General features: G+C 44.5%; 2 protein-coding genes across 2 annotated transcripts in view; one reads left to right on the forward strand and one right to left on the reverse strand.

The window, feature by feature from the left end:
• Positions 1 to 16,322: 16,322 nt before the first annotated feature.
• Positions 16,323 to 25,068, reverse strand: part of rassf4a (Ras association domain family member 4a) — an 11,915-nt gene continuing 3,169 nt past the window's right edge. The window contains exons 3-10 of the mRNA XM_080532353.1: positions 21,887 to 22,008; positions 21,230 to 21,315; positions 20,438 to 20,586; positions 19,332 to 19,433; positions 19,090 to 19,141; positions 18,726 to 18,847; positions 16,594 to 16,691; positions 16,323 to 16,456 (exon numbers count right to left, since the gene is read on the reverse strand). Of these exons, the coding sequence (XP_080388479.1) occupies positions 16,387 to 16,456; positions 16,594 to 16,691; positions 18,726 to 18,847; positions 19,090 to 19,141; positions 19,332 to 19,433; positions 20,438 to 20,586; positions 21,230 to 21,315; positions 21,887 to 22,008 (801 nt within the window). The 3' untranslated portion in view covers positions 16,323 to 16,386. The remainder of the gene's footprint in view (positions 16,457 to 16,593; positions 16,692 to 18,725; positions 18,848 to 19,089; positions 19,142 to 19,331; positions 19,434 to 20,437; positions 20,587 to 21,229; positions 21,316 to 21,886; positions 22,009 to 25,068) is intronic.
• Positions 23,682 to 24,710, forward strand: LOC308158676 (uncharacterized protein). The gene is made up of 2 exons (XM_080532364.1): positions 23,682 to 23,715; positions 23,993 to 24,710. The coding sequence occupies exons 1-2, from the start codon at positions 23,687 to 23,689 to the stop codon at positions 24,519 to 24,521; spliced, it is 558 nt and encodes a 185-aa protein (XP_080388490.1). The 5' UTR covers positions 23,682 to 23,686; the 3' UTR covers positions 24,522 to 24,710.

Raw genomic sequence — 25,068 nt, forward strand, 5'->3', positions numbered from 1 at the left:
TGTGTGTTTAGGTTGAACATCCATTGCAGCCTGTATCCATACATCAAGTTCATCTTGAAATTCCATAAAACGTTTAATTTTTGGTTCATACCAGTCCGTCTGGTCGTACCCTTTCTCCTCCTCAGGGTGAAGCACTTGCACTGATTTATGAAGTCGTTTGAATTCATTGAGATTTGTATTGAACACATCCATACGATTGACAACATTTTCAACATCATTCTCTTGCATCAGAGCTTTTATTAAAAGGAAAACAGAATATTCAGGCACCAGATGACCAATCAAAATATAATGTAATATAATGCAATATAAGGCTCTCAGGCATTCTGTACTTTCAAATATGCATTCTCCTTGAGCAGTCAACATCAACTATCAGCTATTTCGCTAGCGAAAACGAAAGCTAATGTTGCTTATTTTCTATTGATTATGAATCAAAGAACAGATATCGAGTTTAAGACAATTTAATCAGTTACAGGCAGATTTATACATTACGTCTGTTCCCCTTGGACCTGGGCTGGAAAGAGAACGCTCTCTCTCTCTCTCTCCCCGTTCCGTTCCAGAGGGGAGGGGCCAGCGTGTATGTGTGTCTTTGCCCAACCCCCAAAGGTCCCTGTTGGTCATCTGGTTGCCATAGAACCCTCATTGTTAGAGGGCATCATGTCCTTGCATGCCCTGGTATGTGTGTGTGTTTAAAATATACTACATATTCATACATAGATCATACATACTACAGAAATATACGACACATCCCCCCTCGGACCACCCAGAGGGTGTTCCGAAACTAAACTACCATAAAACAAAAACAAAAACACAAAACCCCACAAAACATCCCCAAATTTTTTTTTTTTTTTTCAAATAAAATTAAAAATTAAAAAATAAACAACAACAGACAGAAAAACTACACCAACACACAACACAAGAAGCACAATAACACAGACCAACCCAGGACCAGTATTAGGAACCAAAGATATCATAAACAAAAAATAGAAAACAACCAATAATAAAAAGAATTTTGAAAATAACAATCACAATTAAACTAAACACAGTTCATCATGCACAAATCAATACAGAAACTTCCAACGACCGATGTTTTCTTTGTCCTTGAAGCGTCAGGGTCAGAGGTTACTAGCACTTGTACCCAGTTGGAGAACAGCCTTTACCGCTGTCTCAGATTGATAACACTTTCATAGTCAGGAGCTTTCCATTTTCGTTGCGCTAGGAACAGAACCTCTCTCCTAGCTTTGTATAACCACCACATCACTTCTCAACTGACCTCAATCACACGATATGGAAACAAACAAACAATACACAAATAATGACATTCAGTTATCATAACACATAATTCTCCAACAGTAAGCATAGGACAAAGGGAATGCATTAATGCATAGATCTTCACCTCAGGTGAGGACTAGTCTTCTGAAAAGTTCATTAACGTGGACTGAGTGACTGATTTTCCAAAAACAGTCAATGAGGCCCTGCCTCCTAAGAAAGTCAAAAATCATGTCTGCTATAATAGGTGCTCCTATCTTAGCAAAATAAGTTTCCCATGCCCCTAAGACCGTTTCCAGCCATGCTATCATCTGCTGTCCATTCCCGTCGTTCCCTTTGATCTGCTGCTTCACTACCCTATTCATAGTCTTTAATCTTTTCCTAACTGGTCGTCGTCCGTCAGTGTCATTGAGGTTCAGGCAGCCGCCTGGTCCCCTCCCACGCTGATCAAGGTCTGGGGAGTCGCCCTCAGCATCATCTGAAGCATGGTGCAGGCACTCGCCAGCATCCCCAGTAGCACAGGTGTCCAGGCTTTGGACACCCCCAGGCTGGACCTCCAGACTGTCAACACTCTCTGCTTCGTTGGTTTCTGGTTCATTGGCATCTGGACAGCTTTCCGCTGTCCCCTCGGTTTCAGGCACTGCCGGTAATGTCACTGGCTGTAACACTGGCATTGCCACTGGCTCTGGCAACACCACAGCATCTCCTCGTAGCTCCTCCTTCTCAGGTTCTCTGGGGACCTCGGCACCTGTTGGCACAACATCCTGCCTACTCTGTACATCCACCCCCCTGTCCACCACCCGTGGCCCTATTGGGGTAGGGATATGCCCAGACACCACTGGTGTACCCACTCTGATGTTGTTTCTCCAACAGACCCCACATTGACCTAAAGCATGGTCAATCTGTTCCATCAAATATGGACTCCAAAACCCATATTTCTTGGTGATCTTGCGTCTTACCTCCCCCCTAGCCACATGTGCTAATCCATGAGCTTCCTGTATTAACATGCCTAATAAATCTGAGGGTGCTACAACCAACCCCTCATGATTCCTCCATAGACCTGTGTCATCCTGACTTGCCCCCCTTGCTAGCCAAACGTTCTTGTCTAACGTAGTTACTCTACTCTGTAACATCAATAAATCCTCAAGTGTGACCATGCCCTGTAATTGCTTTTCATGTGTGACCAGAAGACCTTTACCTGCCTTGTCTGCTCCTGTAATGGCTTTGGCTGCATCTTCTGCAGCCCTGTTACCTTGTGTGACATGTGATGAGTCAGACCTGTGTGTGGCACACTTCACTATGGCTAATTCCTTTGGCTTCATCATGGCTTGTAACAGCTTCATGATCTGTGCGTGATGCTGTATAGGCGTACCATCAGTTCTCTTAAAACCCCGCCCCCTCCATACAGCTCCATTAAAATGACAAGCATTATGTGCATAGGCAGAGTCGGTGTACACTGTCACTCTCCGTCCGGTTCCCAAGTTGCATGCTTCTGTGAGGGCAATCAATTCAGCCAACTGAGCCGAGCAAGGCTGAGGAACTGCCTCAGCCTGTTCTACAATAAACTTTGAATTCTGTGCTTTAACTAAGGAATACCCAGCGCACAACGTTTCTCCTACCCCGTAACAAGACCCATCAACCCAATATTCTATATCAGCTCCCTTTAAAGGCAAAGCTTGTAGGTCTGTTCTATGCTTAATCACTCTGGCTGTCGATGGAATCTGAACACCGGATGGCACCGTCACCTGACAGCCGTCAGGTGTGCATTTTACTGTACAGTTCAATTGGCATAGAGCATCTCTCCCTAGCAGCCCTGTTGGCGTGTGTTCTGACACAAGTGTTGACAGAGTTGCTCTCTGTCCCTTGTACTCTAAGTCTACAAGCTCAGTTGTAAGAATCAGCTGTTTAATTCCCTCAAATCCGATTGTCTTAACATATTCTCTAGACATAGGGAGGTGCGTGGCGCCTTCAGGCTTCTGTGTCACCACCAGCTGGCACCTCCCACTCGGATCTTCCGGGCACCCCTATAGGCCAGCTGCTGGGCCTCCGTAAGGGTTCATCACTCCTGGAGCAGGTGTAGTAGGGGGCCAATATCCTCCTCCTTGGCTCCCCCCTGCGCCCCCCTGGGGCCTGTTGCAGCAGGCACAGGCTAGATGTCCATTCTGGTCGCATTGGCATGGTTCTAGCATCTCCTTCCCTGCTGCTGTCCATCCCCCTGGTGGTGGTCCTTGGCCAGGCTGTGTGTACATCTGGTATGGAACCGCTTGCACCCCTGGTGGCCCTTGTGGGTATGGATACCCCCCTTGTGGCCCCTGTGGGTAGGACTGGTAAGTAGCAGGATACCCCCCTTGTGGCCCCTGTGAGTAGAACTGGTAAGTAGCAGTCTGCACTCCAGGTGGCTGTTGCTGTGGGGCTAAAGCCTGCACTCCCTCTATGTTCCTCTCGCTTTCAGTCAATTGCAAATGAGTCAATATTCTGAGGGATTCTTCGTCTCGTGCCTTCTGTATCTGAATGTTCTTTCGATATAACTCAACTTGATGAGCTACGTGGTCTATATAAACAGCTTTGTTCATGTGTCGTAGCCCCACCACTTCTGCTAGCTTATCCTTAACTGGGGTAGGAAGCCCTTCTTGTATTTTTTCCCTGATTATGGATTTTTCTAAGGGGTTATCTTCAGCGTCTTTCCCTGTCACACTTCTCCATTGAGAGTGCACACGGGCAACATAACCCCTGGGATTCTCATCCCCCCCCAGTGGCTTCACAATGATATTGTCTGGGTGAATGTGAGTAGGGTAGGTCTCTCTGATTGCTTTCCACAGCCTGCCTCTGTTTGCTGCGAAGAGCTCTGGATCATAAACTGATGTATTGATATATCTATGAAGTCCTGCCTTCATCAATATTTCCTGCATTGTATCCAATCCTGCAATAAAAGCTAAGAGTCTTTTCAGGTCTCCCATCGCGGCCTGCGTTCCTGTCAGTATCACGTCGACCTCTCGCGTCCACGAATGTCCTCCCTCTTGAAGAACTGGGAGTTTCTCGATCACTTCAGACAGATCTGTATGATGCCACGGATGATATTCCATCTTGTTACCCCGAATCAGCACTGGACAGTTCTTTAATGTATTTGATGACATTCGGTGACAATCTCCCTCTTTCTCCGGGCGTCTTCTCCCACCTTTCCTTTCGGCTGTGGCTATCATCTTCCTGACCTGCGCGTTGTAGCCTCCATCTGCATTGTCGTCATCACTTGAGTCTTCACTGCCATCTTCGCTGTCATCTTCCTCGTCACTCCTGTCGTCCCCTTTTCCCCTTGGCTCCTTCTTCTTCTTCTGGGAATGATCCTCCAGTGCCTTAGCATATGGAGGGGGACTGGAGGCAGGACACAGGTCTGGGGATGAAATGTTCAGTTTCTGTTCCAGTGTTCTGGCCAATTCTTTTTTCTTTTCCGGTTCCATCTGAGCTATTTTCTGTCCCTCTACCTTAAATAGATCTAAAATAGCTAACTCTAACTTGCGTTTCTCTGATCTAATCTTTCCTCTTTGATGTGCTTTGTGCCCATTGATAAGTATCTCCAATGTTGCAATTAATTGTAAATTAAGGCTGCCCTCTTTCGGCCACGGCTGTTCAATGTATGCCCAACGGCTATTCCATTTCGTAGACATTTTGCTAATTTCCCTAACAAGAGGATTCATTTTTTCCACTACAGCCATAGGGGATAACGTAGCCAACATTCCACGATGTTCACTAATATCTTTTAACAGCTTCGTGGAATTCGACCCCATTCTACTTGCTCAATATGCTGACAATATTCTATATTAGATAAGGTGTACGCTTCTTACAACCCACCTTCCTATTGTCTTGTTTGCTAAACAAATGCTAGTCCAATATAACTGTATTAACCGTCCCCACAAAACCCTGCAACTCAGAATAACAGATTTGCCTCTTGTGTATGTCAGTGCAGTATTAACTTAAATCTAATCTCTGTGTAAGTACTTTATACTTAAATGTGTTTCCTAATTGTTTATGAATATGTGTCACTTAATTACTCATTCAATACTACTTACAGTTCTGGTCAACACAATTATTAAATCACAAAGGCTGATCAACACCTAAGTATTCACCGATCCACAAAAACCCTTTTACTGCTCAACTATCAAATATGTACTATTCTGCTATTCCTTAATCAAACACTGTGGAAATGACCTAACTAAAATAAAATATGTAAATTACAAATATTAATTACAACCTGTAAAGAAATCGACTTGTTATTTGGAAAAGAATGAATGATTAATTATTAATTACAATCTGTAAAGAAATCGACTTGTTAAGTGAAAGGAATGAATGATTAGTTAGAATTATTCATTGACACTTCATTGATGTAAACCTGTAAAGTCAATTAGCTATTATCGACACAAAGAAATGGTTATTATTAGATTATCACAAAACAATTGATCAAAGTTCTGTGAAACAGAAAATGAAATTATCTGAATAATTAATTCAATCAATTAGTAATTAATTAAATTAATTAAAGTAATATCTAACAATCATCTACAAACATCATCAATGAAGGAGGGTTGTATTTCATCAATTTACAGAGAGCCAATGTTTTAAAAATGTCTTGTCGTATTTTGGCCAGCAGATGGAGCTGTGCTCCGGCTAACGCGCATCGATTGCGCATGCGCCAACTCTTCCATGTAAAATGGAGGCTATGAATGTTTTAACCGTAACTCTAAACTATTTAAAATCACTTGGTTCCTTCAGACCTCCCCTCTTCCCAGGGCGCAGTCTCAGGCTGGAACCCTTTCCGATGGAGGTTCACTGCCCTCTAACCCCAGGTCAGAGTCAGTAAACCCCCACCCCTTCCGCTTCCCAGAGTCTCCTTTTCAGAGCTCTGATCACGGAAAGCACCACTCGCCTACTAGCTGTACGTCGCTTTCAGCTTATGGTGGCCTGACTGTACATTGAGCTGAGCGCAGCCACCATTTTCCTATGGCTTAAGGCTTTGCGACCCAACCGGCCGGTGACCCAGTCGATAGCGATCCCCAGTCAGTGTCTAAACACCAACCCTGTAGCGGTGATTGGCCGCCCAGTTGGGAACCGACGGTCTGATCCCTAGCCCACTTTGCTATGGGTCTAGAAACTTTGACCGTTTACACCAGCCTTGCCTGTTCACGGGTGTGGTCCCCACATCCCGCTAGGTGTGGGCTGTCGCCCACGTACCACGCACTGCCCACACACCTAGATGCGACAGCTGCGCCGACTAGACGGTACCACGGTAGTATGTTCATTCATACTTCATCAGACACGGGGGCCTTCAGTCTTCTCCCCAGCACTATATTGCGATTCTCTGACAGGACACTGCAAATGGCCGCTTACACAATGGCGTCGTTTCAAACAGACAAAGAGAACACAATTCTACACACACACTCACGATATTCCGTAATACCGCTATTAGTTACACAACTAATATCTTAACATAAAAAAGCGAATTACCAAATTCAGCCCTATATCACCAATATACCAATCTAATCGTATATTTACAAAAACGGACTTCAAAATCCGGCTCTCACCAACCCCAGCTTAAAGATTATGAAAAGTTTGTTTCTATTCCAATAAGACTTTACTTTAAGGTTGTTTTAGTCTCAAAGAAAATGTTTGAAAACCCAGCTGTTGCACACGCGCCCCTAGCGGTTTAAACAGATTTTAATTCTTACCGTCTTCAGAGCTGTGGCTTCAGCTTAAGTTTTCAAACGTAGATTTCCCTTTTTTGGACTCCGTGCTAGGCTCGCCATGTGTTGCTTATTTTCTATTGATTATGAATCAAAGAACAGATATCGAGTTTAAGACAATTTAATCAGTTACAGGCAGATTTATACATTACGTCTGTTCCCCTTGGACCTGGGCTGGAAAGAGAACGCTCTCTCTCTCTCTCTCCCCGTTCCGTTCCAGAGGGGAGGGGCCAGCGTGTATGTGTGTCTTTGCCCAACCCCCAAAGGTCCCTGTTGGTCATCTGGTTGCCATAGAACCCTCATTGTTAGAGGGCATCATGTCCTTGCATGCCCTGGTATGTGTGTGTGTTTAAAATATACTACATATTCATACATAGATCATACATACTACAGAAATATACGACACTAACTTATCCCGCCACCACGTCGGCGCAGTGCCGCAATTGCAGTTTTGTCGGAGGCGGCCGCCTCATAATTCTCTATGCAGGAAAAACCCTGCATATGCACTACCAAACGTGGTCCAATTGTAATATCTGCCAACAACTCAATTGTTGCTTGGGCCTACCTTATTTGAAGAGAAGCTCACATCACCTTTCTAGGACGCAAACCGGTTAATCACCACATGTCTTAGAATTAATGATAATGATTTTATACATATATGCATCATAATGCATCACAGCACTGGCAGTGTCTACACATCAACATCCATCACAGACATAATGCAATAAAACCATGGGCACACACACACACACACACGCACACACACACACGCACACGCACACACAGACACACACGCACACGCACACACAGACACACACACACACACACACACACACACACAGACACTCACACACCACACACTCTCACACACACACACAGTCACGCACTCACACTCACACACACTCACACACACACACACACACCCCAGGCCTCTCTGCGCCCCCTATATGCAGCCCTGGTCCCTGTGGTCTTAAGCGATCATTTTCCAATAAGGAGGATCAAAGCAAAGCCATGTACAGAACCCTGTAATACACACTTCTGAAAACCAGGATAGATAAACTGTTGACCTCCTCCCTCCCTCCTTCCCTCCTTCCCTCCATCCCTCCATCCACCCCTCCCTGCCACATCCCTCTCTCCATCCCTCCCTACCACATCCACCCACCCCTGAATACCATACTCCATAGAATAGAAATAAGTACAAACATGAGTTTATCCCCCTCCCTCCCTCCCTCCATCCCTCCCTCCCACATCCCTCCCTCCATCCCTCCCTTCACCCCTCCCTCCCTCCCACATCCACCTACCCCTGAATACCACACTCCATAGAATAGAAATGAGTGCAGAAATATGAGTTTATCCCCCTCCCTCCCTCTCTCCCTCCCTATCTTCCACCTCCCAGCGTCCCTCCCTCTCTCCCTCTCTATCTTCTACCTCCCAGCCTCCCTCCCTCCCTCTCTCCCTCTCTCCCTACCTATCTTCCACCTCCCAGCCTCCCTCCCTCTCTCCCTCCCTATCTTCCACCTCCCACCTCCCTCACCTTTGCAATACAATATTCTATACAGAAATAGTTTACCCCTCTCCCCCTCCCTCTCTCCCTCTCACCCCCCCCCCCCCTGTCTCTGGTTACCATGGTGAACATTAACAAGTTACTGTAAGATCCTGAGATGTAGAGGCATTGATTGGCCTCCTTGAAGATGGTCAAGACACCCACCCACACACCTAACCACACACACACACACACACACACACACACACACACACACCTAACCAGACACACATGCACCCACGTCTTGCTTTCTATGTCTCCCTCTTATTAGAAGCAGTGTCAGAGTGTGTGCGTGTGTGTGTGTGTGTGTGTGTGTGTGTGTGTGTGTGCATGTGTGTGTGTGTGTGTCTGTGTCTGTGTTTCTGTGTGTGTGTGTCTGTGTGTGTGTGTCTGTGTGTGTGTGTGTGTGTGTGTCTGTGCGTGTGTGTGTGTCTGTGTGTGTCTGAATGTGTAACTGTCTGTGTGTGTGTGTTAATGCTGCCTGTTAAACACATGATTAGTAGAGCCTTGTTCTGCAGTGTGGGGGCGACAGGCGGACCTGTCTGTCTGACTGACCCTCCTCTAATGAACCTGTCTGTCTGTCTGACCCTCCTCTAATGGACCTGTCTGTCTGTCTGACCCTAATCTAATGAACCTGCCTGTCTGACCTTCCTCTAATGGACCTGTCTGTCTGTCTGACCCTCCTCTAATGGACCTGTCTGTCTGTCTGACCCTCCTCTAACGGACCTGTCTGTCTGTCTGACTCTCCTCTAATGGACCTGTCTGTCAGTCCTGTCTGTGTCTCCTCCAACCCCTGGACATGACGCTGGCCACCCCCCCAAGGCAGCAAACCTAGGGGAAACACTGATCTTGTTTTATTTATGATATCGTATCGTGACTGTATCGTATCGTGAACCCCTGTATCGAGAGGTGCATCGTATCGTGAGTTGAGTGGATCGTCCCATCCCTAATACGAACTCATGCTCAATATGTGACATGCCCTAATGCTTTGGTCCTCATAGTGGGATCCGACGTAATGATTTTCCTTTCTTTTCTTTTGTTGTGATTCTCAAACAACGTTGAAACGTAGTTCCGTGTTTCAAAAGAAAAGTCTGAACATTTTGATTGGTTGCCGATATGAGGACCAAAGCAGTAGAATGTGTCACATACAATGGGGGAAATCAGTATTGAACACATCAATATTTTGTCCAGCAAATGTATTTCCAATGAGTCTATTCAAGTGAAGTTTGCACCAGACTTTGGTATTAACTCAAACAATCCAGACAAAAAATCTAAACATTTAAGTCCGTAAATAAAGTTATGTGGAATAAAGTGGAATGAAACAGGAAAAAAGTATTGAACACGGTAACTGAAATGAATTCAATACTAAGTGGAGAAGCCTTTGTTTGTAATGACAGCTTCAAGGTGCTTTCTGTATGAAGTAACTAATCGCCTGCAGTATTCAGGTGTGATTTTGGCCCATTCCTCTACACAGATTGTCTTTAAATCTTGAAGATCGCAGGGTGCCCTCTTGTGAATCTGGATCTTCAGATGCTTCCACAAATGTTCAATTGGGTGCAAATTTCACTTGGATAGGCTCATTGGAGATACATTTACTGGACAAAATGTTGATGTGTTCAATACTTATTTCCCCCACTGTGTCTACTTCTGCAGCTGACCACACTAGGAGCTCCTCAGGGTGCAGCCTTGGGAACCACTGAATTAACACTATGACAGCCGTGCCTATTTTACCAACTAGTAGAGCCGCCTTAGAATGTAAATCTGCTATTTACACACAAAGATCATTAGAGGGCGCTTCTTTTTTAGCCTGCCTCCGACACAAAAAAACTGCAAAACAGCTTTACTATCTTATCCTGAAGTGATTTTGAAAATGTAAGGATACTGGGTGGTAAAACACAGATATCTAGTAAAAGTCATGAAAGGAGGGTCCTGAAATGTTATCGAGTACAAAGATATTAAAAACAAAATACTCACAGGGGTCACCATGACCCCTCACTCTTCTAGTGTTAAGAAAATACTTCCCCCAATTCTACATCAACCTGTGACCACATCTACTTCTTGAGATCTGAGCAGATTGGACAGGTGTACACAATTGTTGGACGGGCTGGCTGTAATGCATGGAAAGGTATGACACCATTTCCTGTTCCATCCCATACATGACAATGAGCCCGTTTTCTGATGTCTACCTCCTCCTGCCTCTCCTGGTGTAAAGCTGTGGTGAAGATCAAATACAAAAACATCTGTCTTATCCATAAAATTCTGCATAACAAAGCTCCTCCCCCGCTTAACTCTTTCATAAACCAGCGTGACCACAGCTTGATGTGCTTTAAAGCACGGATGTATGATAGGGTGCCGGAATTCTATAAAGAGGTGTTTAAAGCCTGGGGTAGTTTTTTGCCTGAGGTAGGATATCAGTGTGAGAAGAGAGGGGAGATACTAAATGTTCCATTTTTATTTAACCCTGTAATAAGAAGAGAGGGGAAAATGTTAGAATCTAGGAGTTTCTGGAGGGCAGGACTGATTAGAGTAAGGGATTTTAGGTATGAGGTAGTGCCAGGGTTCCTATCAGAGCAGGCAATTATAGAAGTTGTTAGGGAAACAGATGAGGAGATGAGAAGGGGAGAAATAGTGAGCATGTATAATAAAATAAAGCAGAGTATACCAGGGGAGTGGGTGAGTAGGTTAGATAGGGAGTTAAGAGGGAAGGAGCAAACAGAGTTACCTAGGTTAAGACTAGGGAAAGGGGAAACAGTGCGGGACTTCTCAGCTGTTAAGGTGAAGGAGTGCTACTGGGCACTGTTGGAGAGCAGAGTGAAGGAGCCTGCGGCAGAGAAGGTGTGGAGGCAGGTGTTCCCAGGATTGGAGGTGAAGAACATATGGAGGAATTTATTTTTAAAATATAATAGTTTAGAATGTACACATTTAGATTTTATGCTCAGGGTTTATACTAAGGTGGTGTTGCATCAGGTAGACAGAACAGTTTCGAGGGAGTGTGATGTGTGTGGGATACAGGATGAGAACTTAATGCATATGCTTTTTGAATGTAGAGAAATTAAGGGATTCGAAGAAAGGTTGAAAGGACTAGTGAAGAAGCACTGGGGGGTGGAGGTGGTGGGGATGCAGGAGTGGAGGAGGATGGTGGTTTTTGGGGTGGAGGGAAAGAGGAGGGGAGTGAATATATGGTGTTTAAATTATGTATTATCACAGGCTAGGTATGCAATTTATTTGAGGAGAAATTTAGCAAGATTTGAGGGAAAGTGGATAACGGTGTGGGATTGGTCAGGAAGAATGTGGGACTGATGCACAAGACAGGGCAAAAAGATTTTGAGAAGTTGTTTATTAGGGATTGTGGGTTTATAAGGGTGGGGGTGGATGGAGGGTTGGAGTTTGATTTAGATTTTTGAAGATGTTTTTTTTGTTGCATTCATTTGTTATTGATTTATGTTAAAGAGTTATTTTGGTTATGAAGGACTGACGGAATAATAGATGGATGCATCTCATACCAAAATGGTATGGGTGTGTTTTGTTTTTATTTATTGGTTTTTAATTTATTTTATTTGAATTAGAATACAATGAAGGCTATAAAATGAACATGTATGAATATGTATAGCTATGATTGTATTTAAAAGAATATTTTTATAATAATAAAAAAATTTTTTTTAAAAAAAGGCAGCCGGCTGGAGTTCCAAAGGTTGATTCCTTTTTTTTTTTTTTTTTACATTTAACCGAAGATTTCATGCAAAGGCTTCAAACACCATTGTAATCGTGTCAGTTCTTGTAAATTAGCCTGCACCATCATTTTATAGCCTACATACTTTTTTAGATGAGATTTTAGATTAGATTCAGACAACGAAATGCAGTAAAAAGTGCGTCTGAAGAGGGATTTGAACCACCGATATAAAATGACGAATAAAACCTGTGGCAGCGGTCGATACCACTAGGCCATTGTGGCGATATGACGGTTTGTAGCCTGCTGCGGATATCACCACAGTAGTAATATTCATTTATTAAAATATGAACATATAACAATAACTGGGGCTAGTATGACCTACGCATTTAATCGGTCAGCAATTTCTTGCCAAACCATTTCCCTCGCCTTGTTAATTGCGGCAGTATTGCACTATTTTACATCTTATTTTTCCGTCTTCATAAAAATCAATAATTCGGAATGCTGCGCAAATGTAGTACCCCTGCAGAGTGGAGTATCTTCATTTCGACAGATCGACTCTTCGGGGCTCTTTATGTCTGCGTGCACGCGCCCATATCGAAGAGGGAGCGTACCTATGTTCCCCGGGTCCTATGTTCCCCGGGTTCTATGTTCCCCGGTTCCCCGCTTCCGAAAAAGGGTTCTATGTTCCCCGCTTTTAAAAAAAAAAAAATTTAAACAACATACACAAATACATAATCATACTGTGTTTTTTTTTTTTTTTTTTTTTTATTTAAAAAACAACATACACAAATACATACACAAATACATAATCATATGTATCAATGTCAATCATATGTATCAATGTCAATATCAATATCAATGTCCTTAACCACTACGCCAGCCAGACCGCTGTGATGACAGCAATGCAAGTTGACACAATTACTTTTGTTTTTTTTACACTCTTTTCTTTATTGATCTATGGATCTATCTATCACACTTTCAAAATATCAAGTTATCTATCACACAATCAAACTATCTATCGATCGATCACACTTTCAAAATATCAAATTATCTATCTATCACACAGTCAAACTATCTAATCTATCTATCTCGTGTGAAGTGGGAACTAATATTTCCTAAAAGACACATGAGGAACTGTCGTTCGGGGTTTAGTTTCCGCCTGTGAGCCTTTTTTGACGTGCGTCTTACTATAGCCTGTGTTTTAGCCTGGTCGCGAGCAGGCTAATTATATCTGACTCAGAAGGAGCTCAACCAAGCAGCGAATTATTTGAGCCACATTGATGGCACCGAACGCAAGCTAACATTTTCGAGGCTTAGAACTTTATCGAGGCTTAGAACTTTATCGAGCTTCGTGGAATAGGGCCCAGGGCCCAGAACCTAGGTCTTTGCTGTGTTCAGGGCCTGGATGGCCCTGGGGTAGAAGCTGTTCTTCAGTCTGTTTGTCCTTGCGGCCATGGTCCTGTACCGCCTTTTCGAGGGCAGCCGGGTAAAGTGTTCGTACCCAGGGTGGGTTGGGTCTCTGGAGATCTTGGAGGCCTTCCTGAGACAGCGTGTGTTGTACAGCTCTTCCAGAGAGGGGAGGGGGGCGCCGGTGATCTTCTGGGCTGTTCTCACGACTCTCTGTAGCGCATTTCTCTCCGCGGTTGTGCAGTTGGAGAACCAGTTGCAGATGCCGTAGGTGAGGATGCTCTCCACTGCGCCGCGGTAGAAGGCCACCAGTATCTCCTGCTTGTTGTGTTCCTTCCTGAGGACTCTCAGGATGTAGAGCCGCTGTTGTGCCTTCTTGATGGTGGCTGTTGTGTTGTTCTTCCAGGACAGGTCATCCTGTATGTGCACCCCCAGGAATCAGAGGGTTGAGACTCTCTCCACGCTCTCTCCGTCGATGAGCAGGGGCTGGATCTCTGACTTTTTCCTCCTGAAGTCCACGATGATTTCCTGGGTCTTTGACTTGTTCAGCAGCAGGTTGTTAACCTTGCACAGCTTGCTCAGTTGCTCTACCTCATCCCTGTACGCCGCCTCGTCCCCCCCCGAGATGCAGCCCACCACGGTGGTGTCGTCTGCAAACTTTACGATGGAGTTGCTGGGGTGGACGGGGGTGAAGTCGTAGGTGTAGAGGTTGTAGAGGATGGGGCTTAGCACGCAGCCCTGGGGGGACCCAGTGCTGAGTCTGAGGGCTGTGGAGGTGTGGGAGCCCACCCGCACCCTCTGGGGGCGGTCGGTCAGGAAGTCCTTGATCCATGCACATAATAGAGTGTGATAGTCCCAGGTCTAGTAGTTTGGTCACTAGCCTGTCTGGAAGGATGGTGTTGAAGGCGGAGCTGAAGTCCACAAAGAGCAGTCTCGCGTAGCTGTTTCCCCTCTCCAGGTGGGATAGAGAGAATTCATGGCCATATTGTTATTGCCATATTGTGTGTGTGTGTGAGAGAGAGAGAGAGAGAGAGAGAGAGAGAGAGAGAGAGAGAGAGAGAGAGAGATAATGTGTGTGTGTGTGTGTGTGTGTGTGAGAGAGAGAGAGAGATAGCTTCTGTTTTTTTCATGCTATTGCTTTGTTTGGTATGTTGGACTTCGATAGCCTGGTACACCCTCTCCTATGGTGGTATTGGGTCCAATGTCTCATCATTATTGGGTTGTCTGTCTACCATGATCATTATAAAAGGAATATGCTACTTTTCTCCTATTACATTCCACAGATAATAATTCTGCAGTAAAATCCAACTGCTCATGCATAAAAAGGCATCACTTAGGGTACATGAATTGACAATAACTATTGGAATAGATAACATTAGTTAATGACAATGTACTGACCAAACACAGTGTGTTCTTATTGTAAAGTGTCACCAAAGTTCAGTTAATTTTAGGATTAGGACAGGTAATTCTGATCCCAGATCTGTGCCACTGTGCCTCCACCACTGCTGCATGTAGCGGATCTGTGGGAAAGAGGAAAAGCCCCTGCTCTCTCAGCATGCTCCCCATTGTGTAACCCTGATGGGCTTGTCCGCAAGCGCACGCGCACACGCACACGCACACACACGCACACACACACACACACACACACACACACACACACACACACACACACACACACACACACACACACACACACAGGAGGAGGAGCAGCTCATGGGAACTGGCTGGCTGAGAGGGTCATTCAGAACAATACTCAATTCCGCTCCAGTGGAAATAAAGGAAATAATAAAGGCTGCTATTTTTAACGTGGGAAAAATACAGGTATAAGCTGGAAAGCTACAGATTTCACCGTAACCAAGGAAAGTTCACAACGAACCACACCACAGGTTAGTGTTTTGGACACAGTGTCAGTGAGCAGTGGTACAGTGGCTCCCAAAGTTAATTAGTTGTGTACATAAAGAAGACCTGCCAACTCCCAACGCGACTTAAATTACTCTCAACAGACAAGTGGACTTTAGAATTCAATTGTGTATGTGTCACACCATGAATGATCATGTGACATTAGACTGTCTCTCCAAGCACTGCTCAAGCTCGTCTGCCTACTGTACCTACTGTACCTCTGCCTACTGTACCTCGGGGCCTGGGTTGGTCTGTCACCTGCCTACTGTACCTCGGGCCTGGGTTGGTCTGTCACCCATAGTTTAGGAAACACTCATGTAGATTCACCTGGCGGATGCAAGTTTTACAATGATCTGTTGACTGGAGTAGAGATGGCATTAGGACAAAGTCCTGCTACAATGGATTTATTTATAAAAACACCCATGTAAAAACACAAACAGGATCAGTTATACGTCAGAATTGTACAAATATTGCTATTACAAATATTAAATAGAGGAATGCTTAATTTTTACACAAACCGCTCCAAGAAAACAACATACGACCTCACAAATAAAAATCCTAATAATAAAGCCAAACAGTAGTATAGGAGTTTATAAAACGTATAAAGACACGTTAAACAAAAGTTTAACTATGCAGGTTACTGTACAGTGTACAGTGGTGCAGTATATGGTTCTATTAAATTGTATTGTTTTATTCAATTGTATTGCTTTATTACATTCAGTAGTATATATTGCTTTCCATTTCAGTAGTTTTCAAAAAAGCTAAACCGTATACATGCAAATTCCTATGTGGTCAAACAATCAGCTTTGCTACCTCACACACATTCACACCAGCAAATGAACACACACGCACGCTCGCATGCTTCTCCATCCTCAGACTCGGTCAGTGGTGTCGGTGATGCCCTCCAACTGCTGGAGAATCATGGACTTCAGGGCGCTGTATCTATAGGGAGAGACAGGGTTAGACACACACACACACACGTTGTTCAGGAGGACCTTGTTTGGGGTAAAGTCAGCTAAGTTAAAGACAGCATTTAAAGCAATAATGCTTAAGGTGTGCTGATTGGATGAGAAGCTTACTTTCTGGTCAGTTTGGAAATCTCCCTCTCCTCCTCTTCTTTCAGTTTCTCAACAAAACTGTCCAATAACGGCATCTCAAATTTGATATACTGGGCAACCTTAAGAGAAATGAATTCAGACATAAAGTACTTACATGATACAGCTTTAATAATTTAATTGATTCAGAATTTCATTGTGAAATCCCCTTTAGTACATTGTTCTATTACTAGGCCCACGATATCTTATCAAGGTCAATGAGACATCATGTACAGGTGCAACTCCAAAAAATAGAATATCGTGCAAAAGTTCATTTATTTCAGTAATTCAACTTAAAGGGTTAAACTTAAATATTATATAGACTCATTACATGCAAAGTGTGATATTTCAAGCCTTTATTTGTTATAATTTGGATGATTATGGCTTACAGCTTATGAAAACCCCAAATTAAATATCTCAGAAAATTAGAATATTGTGAAAAGGTTCAATATTGTAGGCTCAAATGTCACACTCTAATCAGCCAATTATTCCAAAACACCTGCAAAGGGTTCCTGAGCCTTTAAATGGTCTCTCAGTCTGGTTCAGTAGAATTCACAATCATGGGGAAGGCTGCTGACCTGACAGTTGTGCAGAAAACCATCAGACACCCGCCACAAGGAGGGAACGCCTCAAAAGGTAATTGCGAAAGAAGTTGGATGTTCGCAAAGTGCTGTATCAAAGCACATCAATAGAAAGTTAAGTGGAAGGAAAATGTGTGGAAGAAAAAGGTGCACAAACAACAGGGATGACCGCAGCCTGGAGAGGATTGTCAGGAAAAGGCCATTCAAATGTGTGGGGGAGCTTCACAAGGAGTGGACTGAGGCTGGAGATAGTGCATCAAGAGCCACCACACACAGACGGATCCTGGACATGGGCTTCAAATGTAGCATTCCTCTTGTAAAGCCGCTCCTGAACAACAAACAACGTCAGAAGCGTCTGACCTGGGCTAAAGAAAAAAAGAACTGGTCTGTTGCTCAGTGGTCCAAAGTTCTCTTCTCTGATGAGAGCAAATTTTGCCTCCCAGAGTCTGGAGGAAGAATGGAGAGGCACACAACCCAAGACACTTGAAGTCCAGTGTGAAGTTTCCACAGTCTGTGTTGATTTGGGGAGCCATGTCATCTGCTGGTGTTGGTCCACTGTGCTTTATTAAGTCCACAGTCAACGCAGCCGTCTACCAGGACATTTTAGAGCACTTCATGCTTCCTTCAGCAGACAAGCTTTATGGAGATGCTGACTTCATTTTCCAGCAGGACTTGGCACCTGCCCACACTGCCAAAAGTACCAAAACCTGGCTAAATGACCATGGGATTCCTCCTGTGCTTGATTGGCCAGCAAACTCGCCTGACCTGAACCCCATAGAGAACCTTTGGGGCATTGCCAAGAGAAAGATGAGAGACATGAGGCCGAACAATGCAGAAGAGCTGAAGGCCGCTATTAATGCATTCCTGGTCTTCCATAACACCTCAGCAGTGCCACAGGCTGATAGCATCCATGCCACGCCGCATTGAGGCAGTAATTCATGCAAAAGGGCCCCAAACCAAGTACTGAGTACATATGCATGATTATACTTTTCAGAGGGCTGACATTTCTGTATTTAAAACCCTTTTCTTATCGATTTCATGTAATATTCTAATTTTCTGAGATATTTAATTTGGGGTTTTCATAAGATGTAAGCCATAATCATCAAATTTATAACAAATAAAGGCTTTAAATATCTCGCTTTGCATGTAATGAGTCTATATAATATCTAAGTTTAACCCTTTAAGTTGAATTACTGAAATAAATGAACTTTTGCACGATATTCACATTTTTTGAGTTGCACCTGTATTGTATGAATCTTGAAGACTCATACCATTAAACTGAACAATAGGATCTTTTCTCCTGTAATAATATTGTAGTTCCCACAATGACAAACCTTGCAGACATTCAGCTAGAAGCCAGAGCCCATTGTTACTGCAGACCCCAAACAGGAAACTGCTACTCAGCTTTCTAAAATTAGCCCCGCTATCTTTGGGGCATAATGTTGTTATCTATCTATATTTAGATAAATAACAACGTGGCAGTCCATTTTGAGAGAGAATCGAAAACAGAGGGGGATAAGAGAAGAGTAGACTCACATCGTGTGTGACTTCCTCTCCAAGGTCTGACTCCATGATGAAGATCTTTGATATTTTCTCACAGGGTCCATACAGAACACGAGACACCAGAGGGTATTCAGTATCCCTCATTCTGATCCTCTCTACAGGATAACAGACAAGAGAAATATAAAAAACAATGTAACACACACACACACATGCACGCACTCACACACACACACACACAGACACAGACACAGACGCAGACGCACACGCATGCACGCACACGCACATGCACACATGCACACACACACACGCACACACACACCACATACACACTTGCATATGCACCTGCGTGGATACAGTGACTAGTATCCACAGCTCATACCACCTGAGAGATGCTTACCACCAGACTCATGCAGCATATAGAGAACAAACTCATCTGCCTTATTCTCCACCTACAGAAACACAAACACAGGCTAACTTGGACACCGGGGGATGCTGACACAAATTCAACACACCACTATAGATAAAGAAAAGTAGTAAAGCTCTATTTAGCACTCTGTCACATAGTAATAACCTACAATAATCACTTAAATGGCCCTTAACCCTTAACCTCTAACTAACCCAATCCAATTTCTGACTCACCCTAAACTTGTGTAGCAACAGGTTGAGGACCTGTATGGTTGTCATGGAGCTGTTGACTCGTACATTCGTGACGGAACCAAAGGCTGGAGTAAACACAGATGTCTGAGGGGGGGAAAGAATAACATACACACACACGCACACACATACACACACACACACACACACACACACACACATATGACTGAATCTTAACTTTTGATTTGTGCTTAATCAACACTTGAGCAACATTACATCATGGCCAGTACATTCTGGGCTTCTAATGATGTGATGGCCAATGTTAGTAAGGCTGACCATTATATGTGCTGGAAACCCCAAAGGGTCGGCGCATTTTTAGTACAGGTTTGTGTGGGTGTGTGTGTTTCCCCTGTTAATGAATGAGAGGCTGCACACACACAGTTTCCATCATCAGACCCCCCCCAGAGACTCTACTTCCTTCCCAATTAGCCAACTGAACACAGAACACAGCCCTGCCTGACCTCAACACACACACACACACACACACACACACACACACACACACACACACATACACACACACACACACACACACACACACACACACACACACACACACACATACACATACACACACACACACACACACACACACACACACACACATACACATACACACACACACAAACTATATCCTGTCTTACTATTTTCTGTCACTAATGTCCTAAACTACGGTCACTTTTTTATCTTGAATTATGCCTATTGGCTTACGTCTTGTGCTGCAATGTCAGGAACCGAAGCCTCAGAATTTTACTCTCTTACACTTGTGTAATGTAACAATAGACTTGAAACACACACGCACACCCACGCACACACACATATACACAAGCACACGCAAGCACACGCACACACACAATCTCTATCTATCTGAGTTAATGGAAGCGCAGCCCACTGTAACCTTGCGATCTATAAGACATTAATGACAGAAGCATTACAGGCTATTGTTAACCACTCAGCGTTGGTACTGACAAACCCAAACAGGAAGGAATGGCCTCTTTGCACCTGGAGATATGTCAACATTGCAACCATTGAGATACACTTATCTGTGTATGTGCATGCTGTGTGAGTGTGTGTGTGTGTGTGTGTGTTACCTTATGGTTATAGAAGTGTCCGTTGATGGAGAATCTGTGTGTGCGGATGCGCTGGAGGTCTCTGGCGCTGTGTGTCTTTGGCCTCCTCTGCACGCCCATGAAGGAGGCGTCACTCCTGGTCCTCAGCAGCTGCGGGGCGTCCTCCTCCTCTAGGACCCCCACATCACCACCTCAGGGGAGAGACCACCCCACAGTTAGGCTAGGTCTTAAATGAGACTTTCTTCACCACACTACACATCGTATGATGTTATGATGATAATGTTGATTTATAGAAATAATGTGGGCACTCTCAAGTGTCATTCTAAAGTACTGTTTGGGTGCTGAAACCTCAAAGAACATCACACGGTATCATCATCATCATCATCATCATCATAGCAAATCAATGATGCACAGCACTCCACTTGATACGCACGTGCATTCAAATCATGATTTAAAGCTTATCAATTGGAGTGCTGTCATTACTTCAGTTTCTATGATGATGTTGTTGCCATGTGATCAAAATGTGTAGTACAGTATGGAGAATTGGAGGTGTTATTTGAGATTCAAGGGCAGATACAACTGGAGACTCCTTAGTTAGTAGGACAGACACTCAATGTTTGATAATACTGTATGTGCATTCCTTCCTGCATATTGGGTTTACTATTTAGGTTTTATTATATTTCAGTTTTATTACTGCCAGCTCCTCTCCTAAAGCTGTAATCCCTGCAAGTGACGTGTGTGTGAGTGTGTGTGTGTGTGTGTGTGTGTGTGTGTGTGCGCACGCACGTGTGTAAATTGTGTTGGTATACTCACTGGTCAATGCTGGCTCATCCCCTCTGTCCAGTGTGTTGTTGTTAGACTCTGTGGTCGTCTGTTTAGAGACTTGAGATCTCTCGTTCCTGTACAGACACAACGGGAATGTGTTATAGTGTTAGATACGGTTGGTTAGATATAATTAGGGAGATTTTTTTTTTTCTCACAAAACTCTCTCATTGGGATGATGCATGATTGCCTGATGAACAGAAGTTAGGAATGGACATTGTTATGTTTAACATAATTCTTCACATCACTCCATGTTGTGAATCACATCAACAGTGTGGTTGTATGTGGTGGAATGGGCAGATATATAAAGTGGTGGAATCGGCAGATTATATAAAGCATGGGACTGATGTTTTCTGGCCTGTCCCTGAATACTGACAGCTCTCTGTCTCTCTATATTGTGACCTATATCAGCCTTTGTAGAGATCCCAGATTAAGACATTTTCCATGATTCATCAGACTAAAGATAGACACACTAGGGAGACAGAGAAGGGAAAGGGGGGGTGTCGGTATACACATACACGCAGGGACACACACACACACACTCCCTCTACTAATGAGGAAGGCAGATGTGTTTGTGTGTATCTACAAGTGTCTACAGTGTACAGTGTGTGTGTGTGTGTGTGTGTGTGTGTGTGTGTGTGTGTATACCTGCTAACTCCTGTGCAGGCGTAGCGGAACCTTTCGTTGTCGTCGTGCATCTGCAGTCTGATAGGCCGGCGCAGACCCCAGGAGATGTTCAACAAACCCTCTAGGACCATCTCACCATCCTCCTACACAGACACAGACACAGACACAGACACAGACACAGACACAGACACAGACACAGACACAGACACAGACACAGACACAGACACAGACACAGACACAGACACAGACACAGACACACAGACACAGACACAGACACAGACACACACACACACACACACACACACACACACACACACACACACACACAAGTATCAGAGGGGATATCCTGCTGGAGGACAGCCCAGTGTCAGGTATACGTGCAGTAGCAGGGTGAACACTGTCATCTGGGAAAACTCTGGGCGGCGCCTCACCCGCCCTGCTGTCGAGAGCTGAGGTCACCTCTGAGAGAGCAGACATCATACAGGTCACGTACACACACACACTCATACGTGGTTCGCTCACGTACACGTATACAGGCGTGCTTTCGGGGAGACTGGGGGCAGTTCCTCCCAGTAGGGTCAAAGTCCTCCATATTGGGGCTAGTCTGCCATTTTTGTTTTTAAAATAAAATATACAAAGGAATCCAAGTAACAGAGTCTGTAAGTCTGGATTTGGGATTCAAACATGCAACCTGGCGGCCATTTGGGGTCAAGTCTAGTTCAAGGGGGCCACCATTGATCTCTGGGCCACATAAACTCAAATACCTCATTCTGTAGTCATACACATATAGACTGTCAACAGTCTAGTGTCAGCGTCTGTCAGAAGGCACATTACTGGAAAGAAACAGAAGTGAAACTCCACACAGCTGCTACAGAGAGAAATATACTGTTACAGATCCACACTCAATTTCTCTAAATAGCCTGTTGCTATTTCTACAGATCTATACAAGTATCCGTTTCCTCTCCCTGAATACAAAGTCACCAGTGAAACGGATGAAATCAACGACAACATTGTGGCATACACGCATGCATCATTGCTTCACAACACACAGACAGAGAAGGGAGGATAATAATAGATCAGTCCGTTTATGTATCAAAGGCTGAAAGACCTAGGGATGGACACAATAACAAATCACAAACGAGAACTGTAACGAATGAAATTGATACAATTAAAATGATCAGTATAGAATAACGCCATGTGATGTTACATGGGGCTAGGGTTACATCTGATTCTAAGCATTTCAGAATCATGTTGTCTGCAAATAGTCTGATAGTTTGTTGGTTTGAGAAGGAGAATAATCACCCAAACAGGCCTGAGAGAGAAAACTGGTCGTTAGGAGGGGATGTGTATGAGGGTAGTATGTCTACGTGTATGTATGTGAGAATGTGTGTGTGTTCACTCCCAGGGCCTCATTGTTTTTGAAATGTAAACAGTCAGAGTAGCTCCACCGCTGAACCTTGGTCAACTGCCACTCCTGAGTTTCCTGAACACATCACACACTCTCACACTCACACTCACACACACGCACACGCACACACACACACACACACGCACACACACACACACACACACACACGCACACACGCACACACACACACGCACGCACACACACACACACACGCACACGCACACACACACACACACACACACTATTCCCAGGGAACAAGGTCAGCAGGGGTCTATATTTAGCATCCTCAGCCTTGGCTTTTTCCCCTCCTACTGCATATAAAGCTCAGCTCTGGTGCTCCTCTCACACACACAGACCAAGCACAGCTTTCTCAGACTCGGACCGGAGACACAGAGACCCAGAGAAACATTGATATGGCACTCAGACAGACAACTCATCACAGGTGAGCTCACCTCTCATATGGCTATTTTTTAGACACAACTCAGTCCTATTTTATTTCCGACGAGAGAGGCTAAAGATTTAAATGAAACGTTTAACATATGATTTGCTCATGTTCTCTCAGTTTGTAGTTACAGTACCTTAGCAGATGTGAATTGTTGTTCTATGACATCATAAGAGTCTGCAATGTGTTCACGTTTTTTTTTTTTTTTTAATCCAATTGAATTTCTCTGAAAAAGTTTCTAACCCTCTCCTCATCTCTGGTCTTCTCTCCTCTGCAGAATGAAGCGCAGACGGCTGACACTGTTACCCACCATCACTGAGACCCTGGAGGACTCGGCTACGCTGGGGGTCCCTACCCACCCCTCCTCCTCCTCCTCCTCCCAGTCCCTAGAGGAGTACATGAACAGTATCCAGGCTCTGGCCCGGCCAGTGGTGCCCCCTAGCTGCGGCCCTGTCAGGCTTCAAAGGACCGCCCGTCCCTGGCTCTTCTCCAAGTCCCAGGGGAAGCACTCTCTCTCAGCCTCGCTGCCCCGTGGATCCCCCCGCGTCATCTGGACCTCCAGACCCCCCACCCACAGCCTCGCAGCACCTGCGGAGCTCTCACTCAGACTGGGCCGAGAGAGAGACTGCGGGGGCAGAGATCCAGTGGACTGGCTGTTTGGGCAGACACAGCCTCAGACACAGACACAGACAAGGACACAGACACAGCCTCAGATACAGACACAGACAAGGACACAGACACAGACAAGGACATGTGGGGAGCAGCGTCTGAAGGACAGTGCTCCAGCAGTTCTGTGGGTGCTGTAATTAATTCAGTGTCTCCTATATGGTGAAGAGGGGACTGACCTGTGGTCAGCAGTGTGGTGACACAGTGACCCAGAGCACTATACTGGACGTGGAGAATCGTCTGAATTGAGAAAATGACTGACAGTCAGAGAGATGGACGCACACAGTATTTATTATCTATGCACTAGGGACTCTGGTCTCAATGTTTACATTCCCTGAGGTTTATTTATTGTCTAGTTTTGTAATAAAACATTCAGAAATCACATTGCTTGTCTTCGTAATTTTGCTTGGGAAAATGTAAAAGTAAAATGCCATAGAAATTCTAAAATACTTTTTTTAGAGACTTAGCAGTTCATATCTGACTGAAAATACTTCCATAAAACGGTTTATTCGTCTCTGGCACTGACAGCAACGTCTCTTGAAACCAAGAGTGAGTTCACAGGACGCTGAACAAAGAGACGTTCCAGGCGCAGCTGTCAGAGAGGCAGTATTATAGCTATCTAGCACCCTCTGGTGGCTTTCTGAGGAAGTGCTTCACAATTCCATAGGATCACCAGCAGGGGGCGTA

Source organism: Nansenia antarctica (genome assembly GCF_963989245.1).
Source record: "Nansenia antarctica genome assembly, chromosome: 1".
NCBI classification, from domain to species: domain Eukaryota; kingdom Metazoa; phylum Chordata; class Actinopteri; order Argentiniformes; family Microstomatidae; genus Nansenia; species Nansenia antarctica.